Source organism: Empidonax traillii, unplaced genomic scaffold (assembly GCF_003031625.1).
Source record: "Empidonax traillii isolate 1590-97213 ecotype Southwest subspecies unplaced genomic scaffold, ASM303162v1 scaffold429:size503459, whole genome shotgun sequence".
In the NCBI taxonomy this organism is placed as follows: Eukaryota; Metazoa; Chordata; class Aves; order Passeriformes; family Tyrannidae; genus Empidonax; species Empidonax traillii.
This window is the reverse complement of record NW_020955622.1, coordinates 74,703-91,176: the sequence shown is the minus strand read 5'-3', so window position 1 is coordinate 91,176 and position 16,474 is coordinate 74,703. Positions and strand designations below refer to the sequence as shown.

At 43.1% G+C, this 16,474-nt stretch overlaps 1 protein-coding gene across 4 annotated transcripts in view; it reads left to right on the top strand.

Moving 5' to 3' along the window:
• Positions 1–5,490: 5,490 nt before the first annotated feature.
• The window catches only part of TASP1 (taspase 1), a 71,783-nt gene continuing 60,799 nt past the window's right edge, over positions 5,491–16,474 (top strand). For 3 of the 4 annotated variants that reach the window (XM_027894489.1, XM_027894488.1, XM_027894486.1), the window contains exons 1-4: positions 5,491–5,553; positions 8,214–8,431; positions 10,131–10,198; positions 11,496–11,564. In XM_027894489.1, coding sequence (XP_027750290.1) covers positions 8,287–8,431; positions 10,131–10,198; positions 11,496–11,564 — 282 coding nt within the window. In that variant the 5' untranslated portion in view covers positions 5,491–5,553; positions 8,214–8,286. Of the gene's footprint in view, positions 5,554–7,736; positions 7,853–8,213; positions 8,432–10,130; positions 10,199–11,495; positions 11,565–16,474 lie in introns of those variants that run through there. The other variant, XM_027894487.1, reaches the window with a different exon arrangement.

The following is a 16,474-nucleotide window of genomic DNA, read 5'->3' as shown; positions in this document are numbered from 1 at the left end:
CAGCCCTATCTTCATAATTTGAACCTGCTGCCAACTTCAAGGAGGTTTGACAGAAGGGTCAAGTGAAAATATGTGTAGCTGAGAGTCAGCCACATGCTGTGCTGCCTGCTAGCTGACAGATGGAGAGCTGGACAGTGAAAGGGAAAATTGGGAGTGGAAGGTGCATAGGACCTTACACAGGACAGAGAGATGAGTACACAAGGTCACATCAAAGCTGCTTGGGTAGTGGCCAATGTTGTCAAAGAAAGGCTGAAGCCAGAAGGCAAATGCGTTGCAACATTTCCACAACACCCACCTTTCCCCCCCAAAATCAGACTGTCCTAGCTCAAATCTATCTACCGCCATATGAGAGGCAAAAAAAAAATAAAAAGTACTTTGTGGAACCTTTATTGGTTCACTCCAGCATCCCTGTCAAGAATAGTAAGGATTTTAAAGGAAAAAAAAAGTTGGCAACAGAGGAACTTGCAACCGGGATTTGGACCTCATGTTAAAATCTGAGAAAGGAGGCCAAAGATTTTCTAAGGGTTTGTGGACTTCACATGATTTCCTTGTAGTTTTATCCAACAGAAAAGGAAGCACCTGGTAATGTGGAAGACAAAAGCCGCTCTCCACAAGCCGTATGGTTTTGTATGCCAAAAACTTGTGGGGGGGAAAAAAAAAAGAAAAACAAAAAAATTCAATAATACAAAAGTTAATGGAAGCACAATTTTTTTTTTTTTTTTGGGGGGGGGGAAGCTGTAGAAGGAGTTTCTGTGATTAGAAGGCAGGCCAGGAAGGAGGCTTCTAAATTCCTGGGGAAGATCATATGTGGGAAGATTTGGATGTAGTGGAAATGGAGTAAAATTTAGGCGTGAAAAGGTTAGTTTCCAGGTGTCTCTGTCCACGGCAGGGGGGGGCTGGAACTGGATAATCTTTAAGGTCCCTTCCAACCCAAAGCATTATATGATTTTTTTGTTGTTGTTGTTCGTTTCTTGCCAGGTCAGTGCTCAAGTCCCTGTTATTAATACACAGCACAATCTGCGCACAAAACGGTGGCCGCAGGCTGAAGTGCGTTCACCGCAAACATGAGAGCAAAAGGTTCTTGCCTTAGGCGGTGGTGGCGGCAAGAAGCGTAAGCAAAGTTGTTAGCAGACATTACTAACTGTGAAATGTATTTCTGTATTTCGGGCGGTGAACGACAGAGGTGCCAGGGGAAGCAGGACCCGTGAGGGCCGTGAGGGCGGCGCCGTGAGGCGGTGACGTCACGGGCCGGGCGGCAGGAGCGCCCCGGTTCCCGCCCGGCTCCGGCCTCGCTGCAGGAGCCGAAGACGCTTAAAAATAAACTATCCCCGTGTCGCTGGTGCTGGGGCACAGACACGGGAGTGTCGGCTCTGCCCGCCCCTCTGCGCTCCCTTCGCTCCGTGGCCGCTCCGTGAGGGGCTTCGGGCACTGCCCGGCTCGGCCCTGTGGGAGCTGCGAGCGGCTGAGCAGCCTTGTCTTTGTTTCTCTATGAGCACTGGGAGGATACTCAAAGTTTTTTTGTTTTTTTCAGTTCAGTAAGTGCTTTGGGCTTATTTGGTAAAATCACAGAATCATAAAGTGGTCTGGGTTGGAAGGGATGTTAAAGCTCATCCAGTCCATCATCCACCCTCCCACCTTGCACTAGATCAGGTTTCTCAGAGCCCCACCCAGCCTAGCCGTGAACACTTCCAGGGTTGGGACATTCACAGCTTCTCTGGGGAACTTGTGCCAGGGCCTCATTAAGTCACTCCAGAGCCTTCTCTTTTCCAAGCTCAACAATCCCAATTCTCTCAGACTTTCACCATAGCAGAGATGCTCCATCCTTCTAATCAACTTGGTGACCTCCTCTGGACTCAATTCAACAGATCCATGTTCTTCTCATAGGCAGCCCTGCAGGTGGGGTCTCACCAAAGCAGAGCAGAGGGGAAGAATCCCCCCCTCGCCTGCTTTGGATGCAACCCAGGACACAGCTGGTTTCTGGGCTGCAAGTGCACATTTCCAGCTCACGTCCAGCCTCTCACCCACCAGCACCCCCCAGTTCTTAAATCATTTTGGCTCGTGTTCTTCAGGAGACAGGCTAATGTGTATTCCTCCTCTGTCTCTATAGCTGAACACATGTAGAACAGTGACCTCTGTAACAAGGAGGGACAAAATCCAGAGTGAAGAAAGTATGACAGGCAAGAAGGAGAACTGATAAATCCTAGAAGAAGCTTGAAAGGGAAAGGATGGGTCCAATGTCATCTTACAAAGTGGAAGCAGCAGTTTTTTGAATGAAACATAAACGGACATGAATATTTTGAGATGGAAGTGGTTTGACAAAATTGAGTTGATGTACAGGAAGCGTTATGAAATTATTGAGATAGGTTGACTATATGTTCTCTGGTAAAAATAAATACACCCTGAGACCCAAGTGTATGCGATGGCCTAATTAGGATTATCAGTGTGGAGTTATGGTCATAGTGTTTAAGTGACATCTCTATGTTCTTTTTCAAAAGCGATGACAGGGTGAGACAGAGCAGCTGAGGCAGCCACGTGCTCAGACCTTCTGGCCTTGCCTTGAACTTCCCAGCCCACTGGCTGCTGGCCTTGAGATATCACAGCACATTTGGTGTCACCTCTGTGCTCTCTCTGACGCCACCACCCTCTCATGCCACCCTCACATTCCATTTCCCAACCCTCTGGCTGCCAGGCAATGGACTTATGACATCACAGTGTGCAAGGAACAACAACTGAGGCCACCACCCTCCCACTGCACGGACCCCGTGGGTGCTGGTGGGGGATCGCAGCTCCTCAGGCAGCACCGCGATGCTCCGCACGGGGCTCTCCCTGCTCCTGGGGCTCTCCCTTCTCCAGGGGCTCTGGGCAGCATCGCCCCTCCCCGGCTCCCCCAGGGCCAGCAGCCGTCCCATCAGGGTCTCGGCCCCGGTGGATGTGCCTGCCCAGGCCCTGCAGCAGCCGGGAGCTGGCGCTGGCATGGGCAGTGCCGGCCTGTGGCCCCTGCTGGTGCTCGGCTGCAGCTGCTCGGCCCTGTCCCTGCTGGTGGCCGCGCTTTGGCTCGGATGCCACCTCTGGAGGAAAGCCAAGAGGCCACGGAGGGAGGTGAGGGATGGGGTCAGGCAGCTGGGACATGGCCAGGACACACCATGGCCTGGGGCTGCAATGTGTAGGGTGAGGACTGACAGTCCCTGTGGAGAGCAAAGCCTGGGCAGGCACCGAGGGCCCCTCTGCCCCAGCCCTGTACCCAAGGCCAGAGGCAGAGCTGGGCTCAACCTCCTTCCTCCCAGGAGGAACCCAGGACGGGCTGAGCCACAAGGGCCCCAGGACAGAGCCTGCCTGAGCCCTGCTCCAGGCACCCTGCCCAGCCAGGCCCCAGGAGAGCCCAAGCCAAGCCGGAGGGGTCTCAGCCCCCTGAGGCCCCTCTGCCCCTTCCATCGTGCTCCCCACCCTGTGTCTCCCAGGAGAAGGGCTGGACACCCTCGGCGTGGCCAAGGACCTGCTGCCTGGTTGAAGGCTCCCCCCTCAGCGACGAGGGGATCGGCCGGCAGAGGGAAAGCCCCGTGTCCATCATGAGCTACCTGAGGCACCTGCGGCGCCGCTGCCTGCTCCGGGACGTGCTCCAGAGGGGAGGGAACAGCAAGGACTTGGATGAAGAGGCAGCACTTTTCTCTGACTGAGGAACGAACACCTGATGGGCAAATGGAGCAGTATACTGCAAGATATATTTATTATTTATCATTTATAATTATTAAAATTATTTATTAAAAGCATAGTTTTTATAAGTAGTGAATGAAATTGTTGTCAGAGAAGTAGCACAGAAATTTAATTTGCAAAAATTCCCTTCAAAGATGTAGTTGGCTGAAGCAGGTGATTTCCTGACAGCTTGTTTTCAGAGAATGATTTGATAACTGTCCAGTGTTGCAGGAACTAATGTAACAACTACATGCTGGGCTCACTTCTGGGAAAACAAAAATGGGGAGGAGTTGAAATCAGCTTCATCTAGAGGGGTCGGGATAATATTTTATATAAAATATATCCTATCACTTCTCACGCTGGAGCTTTAGCAAGAGATCAAGGTTAAACCTCTTTAGTGAATTCTGCAAGAAGAGAGCAACCTTGTCTTGATCTTACAAAAGTTTTAGACTTTCAACTCTAAAAGGCTGAGCTTTGCAAATGAAAATTTGAGGTGTCAGTTAATGTACTCTACAATATAAGTAAATCCCTAAATAAGTACTCTACAATATAAGTAAATCCCTAAGGACATTTGGACTCATTTCACACTTCTACAAGGAAGAGGAGCAGGAGCCAGAGGTGTGAAGGCACTTTGGGAACTGTGGTCAGTGTGCACTGGGATAACAAAGCGTTTCACTAGTTCCCAGGACTGATGGTAATGATCACCCCAGAAGGTATCAGGGAAATGGGGTTCAGGTACATTTGCCCTTTATCCTGGGAAGGAAGCCTCAGGAAATTGAGTCTCCTTTACAGCAAATTGTCATAAATCAGTAGGAATTTAGAATGTGTCTAGCAGCACACAATACTCAAATGCCCATTGAAGCAGGAAGATGTAAAATACCTGATAGTTGCGAGAATTTCCTGACAGGTCTACTATGAAATATATTTATTTACAATCAGTAAGTTTAGTTTTGAGCAGCTATCAGAAGTCATACGTGTGTATACGATAGGAGATATGTGTGTATGTATATTGCACATTGATATGTATGTATAACGATATGGTATACGTGTATACTGCATATTTATGTATTTATATATTGCATATGGTATTATAAATATGCATGTTATGATATATACATTGCATATTTATGTTGCATGATATATGATATATATATGCATACTGTTATTATATATACATGCATTACTATGACATATGTAAATTATGTATTATCTATATGTACATTCCATATACCTATGTATAGTTTGAGATGTATATTGATATGATATATATAGATATGGATATATATGGATATAGGTGCGATATATATGGATATGGATATATATATGGATATGGATATATATGGATATTGGTGTGATATATATGGATATTGATATATATGTGTATTGGTATGCTATATATGGATATTAAGATTACATATATGGATGTTGATGTACACGTATATGGATACTGATGTTACATATATGGATATTGACGTATATGGATATTGATATTACATATATGGATATTGATATGCATGTATATTGTTTTGGGGCGCACGGAAACAGAACCGGAGGCCGCTTTCCACCTCCCTGAGGCACAAAACACCCCTGTGGTGCCAGGCTGCTTTATCCGAAGACAGTTCCCTGTACCTACCGCCGTGTGCGCGGCGCTGCCGCTGCTGAGGGAGCGAGGGCGGCCCCGCTCCCGGCGCCATTCCCGCGCTGCCGGGCCCCGCCCTGGCCGCGCCATTCGCCCCCCGGGCCGCCGATCAGCAGGGCCGCCCTTTCCGGCCGCCGGGAGCGGCTCGCCCAATGGTGGCGGGGCGTGGGCGGGCCGCCTCATGCTCACCGGGGCAACCAGCGCACGGATGGCGGCGGCGCAGGGTGAGTGAGCGAGTGAGGAAGGGAGGGAGGGAAGGAAGGAAGGAGGGAAAGAGCGCAGGGACGCGGGGCCGCCCCGGCCCACCCCGCCGCGGCCTCTCCCGCGCGCCGGCCACGGGTGGGCTCGTGCTCGTGCTCGGGCAGTCCGCGCTCCGTGGGCGGCGGGGGGCTGCCCGCGCGTGACGTCACGGCCGCGGGCCCGCGTGACGTCACGGTCCCGGACACGCGGGACCGGTCCGGGACACGCGGGATGCGCCTGGCCCGGAGGTCCTCCCGCCCCTCGCCCGCGGCACCCTGCGGCCCCGGGGGGACACCCGCGGGCGTGTACGTGTGGGATGCAAACTTACCTCGGTAACGCCACAGGGGCTTGGGGGTGCTTTGGTAAAATCTCCTCGGTTCGCGTCCTTCGGTGTGTTCCGCCAGCGCTTCGGTATCTGGGCAGGTGCAGAGCAGTGACCTGTGTAGAACGGAGTGGGGAAAGTATGAAAGCCAGGATGGAGCACCGATAAATCCTAGAAGAAGCTTGAAAGGGAAAGGATGAGTCCAACTGATAAATTCCAGAAGGAGCTGGAAAGGGAAAGGATGGGTCCAACAGGCTTACAAAGTGAAAGCAGCAGTTTTTTTGAATGTAATGTAAATGGGCATGAAAAATATTTTGAGATGGAAGTGGTTTGACCAAATTGAGGTGACGTGCAGGAGGTGTTATGAGCTGAAGGGAATTGTTGAGATAGGTTGCTGTATGTTGTCTGGTAAAAATAGACCCATCATCAGACTCACCTGTATGCAAAAGCTCAAACCTCTCTCCCAAAAGTTCTTTCTCAAGTTACTTGTGTGAAATTAATCTCTTAAAATCAGTGTCTTTCAGCCTGCAGTTCTGCTGTTAGTGAGTCTTTAAGTGACGTCTCCATCTTTGTTTTCAAACCCATCATCATTACTTTCCTTACCACCAAACCATTTCTCCCATTTTTACTACAGTATGAATTCCTTACTTGTTCCTGTCACTTTACTGAAGTCTGTGCCAGGGAGAAGTTTGTAGGAAACAGACCTATTGCCTGCAGCAATGGTTGCTGGAGCTTTCTTCACTATTATTAGCAAAAAGGAAGTAAATACAGTGCTTAGTACTTTCATTTCAGCACTGAGGTTTATTCAGGAGACCATTACAACTGGATGTAGTCCATAAATGCTTTTTTCTCTGTGTAGAGTCTATATATTACAGTGGTCTTCAATTTTGTATCAGTTCACATATAACAATAACTTCATATCTAACTCTGAAATGTAAATTTAGAAATGTGTGAAGACACCTGTGTATGTTTAGCATTTAAGAAGAAATGAGGGTAAATAAATAACTTCCCCCAAAGCCGTGCTCATTCTTGTTATCAAAAGGATAGTTGTGGTAAACCAGCCTGTTTGTTCCTTGCCAGTGCTAAATAAACATTGTTTGCATAGTTTTGGTTCTTTAAATGGGGTGGTGTTTAATTACTGGAGGAAGCTGTAGAGCATTTGCAAAGTCAGTGGTTTCAATCTTATGCATTCAAACATCTCATTTTTTCCGCTCCTGTTCACTTTTCAGTGTTCTTGGGTTACGAAGCTCTTTTCAAGGTGATGGGAGTGATGCACATCATCATGGAGTATAAAGTTATGGAGCCACAGAATTGTTTGGCTTGGAAGGGACCCTAAAGTTCATCTAATTCTTAATATATAACATATTTTAGTATGTTTTAGAGGTTTTCTCCACTCATGCATTAACACTGCATGCATTTTCACTTCTTGAATTAATTCAACACATAGAATATTCCTGTTTGTTTTTTTTTTTTAACCTGCAGAACTAGACAAATGGTTTTGTGTCAGGATTAACGTGTGTCAGGCTGTGGGTAAGAGGAGCAGTAAATACAGCGAGTTTGTTTGGTGACTTATGATAAATACATCGCTCTGCGTTTTAACTTCCTTGTCTGATGTACTAGGAAATGCTGACAATGTTTCAATGAGCTTTCTATAAACATTACCTTCTGTACACATCTCAAGGGTGAAGATCAAACCCAAATAAGGTTAATAAATTATCTGAGCTTGACTTAAGCATGTTGTGGTTCACTAGTAATCATGGTGGCTCTACTTACCTATGCAAACATTATTTCACTGCTCTGGGCTTATTTGGCTTTGCTTTAGAAACACTTTGCCATTAAAAAAAAGTTCATTTCTCTGTTTCTTTTCCTACTGCAAATTAATGGGGAATTATAAAAGTATAGAAGGAGTTCGTTGTAAATATGTAAAATAAACAGCTATTCCCTGCAAAAGAAAGGAAAAGGCATGGCATTTTAAAGGGTTACTCATGTGCTAGTTAGACATGGTGGGAGGAGAAATAAGTTGTATTGTTGATTGAAAGGACACCATGGAAAGCAAAACTTACATTAACAATTCCTTCCAGTGTCTGGGAAGATTATTAAGTTCTGGTTATATCATAGCAAAAGGTTTACTTTGAACTTGGAACGTGGAGTTGGATTATTTGAAGTTTCATTAATACTTTTAGCTAGGGAAGAGGCAGAACTTCTTTCAAGAGCCACGCTCTGTGTTTCCAGCCTCTCCTCCAAAAGCTCTTCCTGAGGTTATTTGTGTGCAACTCACCTTTCAAAATCAGTGCCTAACATCCCCGTGTGATTTGTTTTTAGGATGATTCCCCTCCAGAGTTTATTTTTGCATGGAAGTGTGCTCCTTCCCGGTAGAAGATGGTGATCCCAATGTATGACCATGGAGAAGGGGATAAGCTCAGTAGAAGTGTTACCTTCCAAATCATCTCAGGTTACGGCTGTAAAAGTGGTGGTCAAAGAGCCCGAAGCAAAGCAAACCCAAAGAGGGAAACGAGTGGGATTTGTGCTTGTCCACGCAGGTAAGATGTGGAAGCAGAGCAGCTGGAACGAAAACAGCGCATGCTTTGATATCAAACTACATGTCAACACAAATTTTACGATGTCTTTGGACCACTGATGTATTCGTGGAGTGACATTAACTTTGTGTGCATGTCTAATTGGAAGTTGCGTAGGAAACTGTTAACCAAACTGTAGCTGTTCGGATGTTCTGGATGGTATTTTTTTTTTTTCTCCTTGACAAAGAAAACCCCTGAATTTAAATGGTTATAAAACATCAGATTCTGTAGTTGTCTGCTAAGCTTGGGAAACCTACAAGGTGAAGGAGACCTTTTGGTGTATTTCTTTACCCTATGGAAAATCAAACAGAGCTGTTTCATTAAATTTCTTGTATTCTGTCCTACTTGTTTATGAGGACAAATCTGCTTCAGACTCTCTGAAGCCTCTTTAGGCTGTTGACTTTTTTTTTACCCTTTTGAAATTTTCCTTTCAAGCCTAATTTTTGATTTTATTTAATTTTTGATCATCTTTAAATGAGTTGCTGTTTATTGTTTCCACGTGTCCTCTACTCATATCTGATGCGAAAATGATGTGTTAGTGTGTCTTGCTCATAATTTCTTTTCTAATAGCTTCTTTCTTAAATACTGTTTATCATGCAAATATTAGTGATGCTTGTATCTGTATGTTTGTTTTTACCATATGTGTGATGACATGAGGTGAAACTGAGCAAGGTAATGCCTAAAATATTTGAAAAACCAACATGCTACTCGCTTTATAAAATCACTAAGGTAAGGAAAAAACCAACAAAACTTTGAAGAATTTTATTCTGGGTTGATATTTGATGACCCTGGTATTCTATTTTAAGAGCAGATAGAAGTGTTCAATATACTGTAGTGTTATTTGGTGTAGTGGAGTTAGTTATGTGGTGTTATAGTGTTCAGTTTATTGGTAGTGGTAATTTATTAGAGTTTCTCAAAACTAATATTTCTAACAGTGAGAAAAGTGAGGTTGAGATAAATGCAAGCACATTTATAAGTTCAAAAAACAGTTAAAGAGAAGTGGAATTTCAGTGTGCCAGTCACGGCAGTTGTCTTTCTGATGCTGCATTTAGTCAAACAGTGGGTGTTGATAAGTTTTTCAGGCGTGGAATTAGTGGCAGTGGCTACAAAATAGGGCAGAATGGTTTGATGCAGTGGGATAGACATGAAGACTGAAAATCAGATGAAAAATGTGTAGGATCTCTATTTCAGGCAACTCTCCTGGTTCTAAAGCAGGAGTAACAAGCTCTAAAAAATGCAGCGTGAACATGAGAAGATGAGCAGAATGATAATTGCAGACTCGCACATCAGTGCTGAAAGGAAAATTGGAGTTTGACGTAAAACCAAGGGTTTTAAGTAAAATAATAAATAAAAAAGCCGTGCTGGAAATACTCCCAAGAATGAGTGATACTGAAAGTATAACTCCCAAGGTGTTTTTAGGAAGAGGTTGTTCGATGCTGAGGTTTATACCTGTGTGTTTCTGGATATATCCTGTATTTTACTGAGTGTGCTGGAGTCAGTGGTGGAATGCATAAAGCTGTCCATCATGGGTACAAAAGGGAAATGCCATTGTAATCCAGACTAAGGAAGGCTGTACCTGCCTGTGTCTTAAATCTCTCTGTGAACTGTAAGGCTGCAGTTTGACGGGTAATACAACATTTTTACCTTTTTCCTTTAATTCTAGGTGCAGGTTATCATTCCGAATCCAAAGCTAAAGAGTACAAGCATGTGTGCAAAAGGGCCTGTCAGAAGGTATGTCCTACAGTATTCCTGCAGTATTCCTGAGCCTCTGGTAATTCTGGAGCTAAAGATGGTGTCTGTGTTTTGGTTTCATCCATGTCCACTCTTTTGGGAATTCATTTCAACTCCAGCATCCAAGGTTGCTCCGTAAATGCGGGAGTTCCTAGAATTACATTCTTCTTGATAGCTCTTGACATCTTAATAGGAAAGGAGGTAGAAACGGGAAAAAGAAAACACAACAAACAAAAAAATCAAAGCTGGAAAGGGAGAAATGACAAGACTTCCATTTCCATTGAAGCTAATATTTTTTAATCTCTTCCAAGAATTTAGCTTTGGAACTGGCAAAGCCCTGCGTGTACTACGTGTTGAATGAGTAGCTGGAAGACCTCTCTCCAAAGTTTTTAATGTCTTTGCTTTCTCCAGGGAGCAGGAGCTGGGAACTTGGCAGACTCTTTAGAAGAGTCTCGGAACTGGCCTCTGATAATTATCACTTTGTATTACAGTTCTGTTGCTCAATCGTAATACCAATCTCATTTTGTAATGGGAAGCCTCACAAATCACCCAGACTTAGCACTGGCTTCGTTAAAGTTGTTCATTAGCCCTGGTGAAAGTCATTTTCCAGCTAATTATGTGAGAAAATGCTGTTGAATTTAAGTGTAATTTGAAATTCTGTGTGGCTCCTTAAGCTGAGTGGCCAACATAAATAACTCCTGTGAAGAACAAACAGTTGCAGGTCTTGCAGCTGTAGATGAAGCTATAGTTGTTTCCTGGGGTTCCCTGAGGGAACTTGACTGTCAGGTCTTGTCCAAAATGGATCTAATAAATGCTATTAGGCTTTAAAAGTTCATTGCTCTGTGTGTCTGTAATTTGAAGGTAACATTGTCTTATTTGGTTTGTTTGTGTGTTTTGGCTTTTAGATGAGCTCGTAAATTCTGTTCAGTTTGACTGTAATTGCAATAAATGGTAGTAGAAATTTTTGTTGAACCTTGAAAGGAACATTTGAAACTTGTGGACTGAGGCATCAGGTGTTTGAGGACTTGTATATAATATAAAAAGTGATTTTGGTATAAATTTGACCATGCAGGAATCTGTTACTAAATGCAGTGTCTCAGTGTCAGGGTAGTAAAATCCAACTTTCAGATCTGCCCTCGTAAGGTTCATCCTGACTTATTTCCAGTGCCTCGTTTTTATGCCCTCTTACATTTTAAACTAATTTGGTGAAGATTTTGTTTTGGAAAAGACTGGGAAAAGGGGTCAGTCACAGAATATCGGAATTTCTTAATCATCAGCTGAAAATTCTGTTTTACAGGCAATTGAAAAGCTCCAGGCTGGTGCTCTTGCCACAGATGCAGTGACTGCAGCACTTATAGAATTAGAGGTATGAGTTTCTGCCTAGTAGTAAATAAGTCTCATGGGTGCATTGCCAGATTTTTCTGTAGGAAGGTGTTAAGTGGGAAATTTACTGACATTTCCATTTTTGTGCTGCACTAATTTTGTATTGCTGCTTTTCCACTGTGTTTTGTATTTAAATAATTTCTAAAAATGGAAACTGAATAAAAGTGCGGTTGGTGCAATTTGATTGTCACCTTAGATAGTCTTTACCCTTCAAGAATAAATGCAGTCATTAAAGAATTATTGAACTATTTGTAGGGAACTTTATTTCTGACTTACTGAGCTACAGATGGACAGTTCTGGCTCTGCTTCTTAGAGAGGGAGGAAAAAAATCATCCTAGTGCTTCTGATTTTAATGGCAAAATATGTGCATAGGAATAGGACAAGGGATGCTTTTATTTCAAAATGGCACTTGTTAATTAAGACAGAAAGTCTTGATGAGCAGCTGTTTGGGAGGTTTTTGGCCAAGTGTCTTTTTGGAGTGGTGAGGTTTTTATGGCATTTGACTCCAATGAAGGAAGGTCCCAGTGAAATAATGTGAAAGTGAATACAGCTAAACATTTCTGGGATATAAATAGGGCAGTTTGGTTATTGTCCCAGGTCCACTAATCCCTCAGGACAGTAATGATGGAAACAGGTATTCCTCCTCTGTGAGCAGTAATTGCTTCTTCCCCTCCAACTTTATTAGCAGAGAGGAGGAAGGCACGGTAAGCGTTGCGCTGTAAAAACAATTTCCTGGGTTTGGAATTCCTGGTGGTATTCCAAGAGGATTAGCAGTGGATTTGCTTACACATGTGCTGGGGAAATGTTCATGAGTGTCCTTGGTGGGGCTGGTGTGAGGCAGGCAGTGAGTGCACGCTTTAAAATGTGCTGGACACGCTGAGTGGGAGCTGGGGCTGCAGTCACAGCGCTCCCTTGGGAGGGTCTTGGCTTCCAGCACCGCTGCTGGGCTGCCCTGAGCTGTCCAAACCTGCCTTGCACATCTTACCTTCCACATGAGAATATAACCCAGTGGAAACAGGGATCCCTCCAGTGGAATGACTTCCAATGCACTTCCTTAAGCTGACTGAGGCTGCTGTGTTGCTCCACAAGGCTGTTTTGTGCATCAGCTCCCTCCTCGGTGGAAAACAAAAATTAAAGCCCCCTTTGTGTTGCGATTTTTATCGTGTTCCTGAGCTACACAGAAGAAAACGTATTTTAAGAAGCTTAACCCAACAGTTCTGTGTCTCTTTGCAGCTGTGCCTGGGGTAAATGTTTTACCTGTTTTTGTTATCCCCGGGAGACTTTTCTTGCTGCTACTGTTCTGATGCCTGCCATGACTCCCATTTCTGGTTTTATAATTGTCTTTGGTAGTATTTTTATGTGTACTGTTGCATATACACTATTTTTTTTTCCTTTTTAAGATTAAATGTTGTTTTGCTCAGGTTGTATTGCTGTCATCAATGTAATTGTTTGCTTTCGTTTATTCATTGATTTATGTAACTTCTTAATTGGGGGTTGTTCTGCCTGTTACTGGAATAGAGAATATTGGGTTTGGGATTTGGGCTTCTTTTAATTTAAAGCAGTTCTGCAGTTACATCGAGGAAAAATCAAATTTATACTCAAAACACTGTGATTTGCAGTGGCAGTCTTTTGGATCTGGTATGGGAAACCTCTAAATGAGCAGCTTCCAAAACATGTAAAGGTTTGTATCTACTCATCTCGTTCTGAACATCACCTCCAGACATCTCTTGTCATATCTGGAGCTGCATCTTCTGGTTTAGTTCTGGTGGTTTTTCTGTTGCTCTATGGAGAACAAGTCAACAAAGCACACGGAATAGTTTTCCTCATCAACTACAAAATTGTACTGGTGAAAATACAGGTTTATGTCGACGAGCTGTCACTCCCTTTGGTTTGTGCTTTAGCATTTTAACTTGGTAAATACGTAAGAGAAAACCTGCATGAAGCAGTGTTTGTTTACTTGTGTCCCTGTAATACAGACTGAGATACAGAACAACAACAGTTTGCATAACCTGATAGCAGATCCCACGGTAAGGGACTGCCTGTAACTTCTTGATCTTTTGGTTTCTGTGGAACACGTTGCTGTGAGTTGATCTGAAATATTTAATCACTTTCACAGTTCTCTGGGGCTCTGAACACTGCGTTCCAAAAATTTGTAGCCTTTGCAAGACACAAATATATTTGTGTGAAAGTCTCACAGAAGATGAATTTCTTTCCTCGGTTCCGCTCAATTACACAACCCCCATTACACAGAATCTCAGCTAATCCAAGAGGCATCACTTCAAAGACTCGCTGGGGCTCAAGATTTGCTCTTGATCTTTTATGAGCAAGCTGACAGTTTGCTTGTGGTGTGCTGTCTGTGTTTTGTTTTATTTTTCAGGCTCCAAGTGGAGAAGGAACAGCCTTTCTCTTGTTGGACTGTGTGAATCTCAAGTGAAAGGGTTTTCTGTGATTGAGATAATATCGCTGATAGTTAACTAGAGAAAAGGTGCATTCCTCTTGCAAAGTAACAAGACTGACCCATAACACTCTTAAAATAACTGGGCTGTTCTTCATAAGCATCAGCTGCATCTGATAAGTTGATTCAAGGCTGTTAATGTTTACCCGTTTGTGAACTTTGCCGTTGCAAAGAAACAATGGAATATTTTACCTCTTTCAGCTTCTGGTAGTAAAATGGGTCAAGTAAAATGGACAAGGTACTTCTTGAGATTTCAAATTGTTTCCTAAATTTACTCTAATCCTTTATTAATGTATGTGTAGGTCACTTGTTCCTTTATCTGACTTTAGCAAAATGTTTTTTATGAACATAATTGAAATTGGAAATTAATATAATCAGTGGGGAAAAGGGTCTCATGTTTTGGGTTTCTTGCTGCTGGAATTGCTCAGTTTATTTTGCATTTTTTTTGCTATTGTGGATCAATGCAAAGGTTATTCTGTACCTGTTATATTCAAGCAGTGGGTTTGTGTGACCATCAACAAGATTTTGCAGCAAAAGAACTTGTTTGGTGCTTTATTTCTTATTTTTCTAGTGATTAAGATTTCTGAGTATACAATCTTAGTCCCAAGGACTTGTCTTTTGAGAAGCATCCTTGTTGCATTAATGCAGCCACCAAAGACGAGCTTTTAATGAGTAATCAACTGGAGGTTATTAATACTAGTTAAAAGCAATATTAGGATGTTTTGCAGCAGTGACTGACAGTAATCTGTGACAAAAGTCTTCCTTAAAAACATTTTAGCTGGCCTAATTGAAAGGGACGTCGCTCATCCACATAGAATATTGATTGTTGGCACTAAACTCCCACAGAAAAATAAATTTTAAAGTTCTAGTGCACAAAAATAAATGCCTCTAGACTTTGAATTTGCTTTTAAAGTTGCAAATAAACCAGGGCCAAAACTGTATCAGAGATGAATGGAATGTTCTTTAAAATCCAGTGAAAACAGAGCATTTTAACTGTTTGCTGAGATATAAGTGTTAGAGTTGAGTAACTCCTTTGAGCATTCCAGCTTTGACTGCAGCTGGAAACTTCAGGATGCCTGTGTTTGCTGCCAGAACATTTATAAATGCATCTTGTAGTAAAAAGGATTCTAAAATTAAAAACGATACCCTCGGTAGCTTGAGAGTTCTTTCAAGATGAGTAACCTGGGAAAATGAAACTCCTGTTTCACATCTTAAAGCCTCCTGTTGCCTACTTTGCTCCAGCTTAACATGGCAAGTTAGAGATGCTTCAGTGGGGGAATAATTGCCAGGTAGTTTAGTATTTTTCAAATAAATTGAAGGCTTTTGTTTTGTTAAAATGCTTTGAATAGTTATTTGTTTGCCTTTTCTCTCTTCCTCCTTTTCTGTGGTAGCAGGGCTTACTGTTAACATGCAAAGCTGATGCTTGGGTTGCTAACTCCACTTTTTCAGCCTCCTTGGAAATACAAAGGCTGATGATCACTGCTTGGGGTTTGAAACAAATGTATATTTCTGAAGATACCTTTTGTATTCAACCTTTTTCTCCTCTCCCATCCTCCCTCCTCTTGGACACATGCTTTGGTTAGTTCTTCCCCATTTTATGAGAGTCAGTTCTTGCACTGCTGCATTTTTCTGTCTGAGGGTATGAAGAGACTCCTTCGGGTAGCTCAGTGTGTTTATTCCCTCTTTGAAAGCATTCGTGCTTCTCTTTTAATGTTTCTGCATTCCTTGAAGGTTTTGAATTTTCATTTCAAAATGCACCTTAATTTTCATAAACTGTATTCCTCTATTTGTATGTCAGAGTTTTGACATCTTTTGGTCAGACTTTGCAGAGATTCATATTTTCAAAAAGAAACTGATATTTGTGTGGTGTATTTCCTGTCCTTGCCTATTCACAGAAGTAGGTGTGAACTTGTTTCCATTTTTTCTAAAGGTTTTTTCCTACCTCGTTTCAAAGGCTTTTATCTCACCTCAGAGACACTCGGATAGATATCAGAAATTCCAGGGGTTCACACCCAGTTCCTGCACTTTTAAAGCTGTTTTCAGATTGCCTTTCAGATGTGTGAAGTTAGACCACCTTCCTCTGGGCAATTCTGAGACTGTCTTGAGTGCAGTCCGATTGTAAAGCTGAGTGAAACTCCACAGAAATTTTGAACAGGTGCTTGGAATTTGATTTTGTTTCTTTTTACTGGGGAAGTTACTCGTGTTTTGACTGATTGCACTGGTAAGATTCCTTCTGAGTCCTAATATGAGAGTTATGCCACCAGAGAGACATCTGCAGTTTGGTGTAGACTTGTTGTTTATTAAAAATTCTGTAATATTCTGGTTAATATTCTGTAGGGAGAAACAGGTGGCATTCCTTTTTGTCTCGAGATCCCCTGAGTAAAGTGTCTCTTGGTGTTGTGCCAGTGAAAGTGCTGTGCCAAAGCCTGAAGCACATC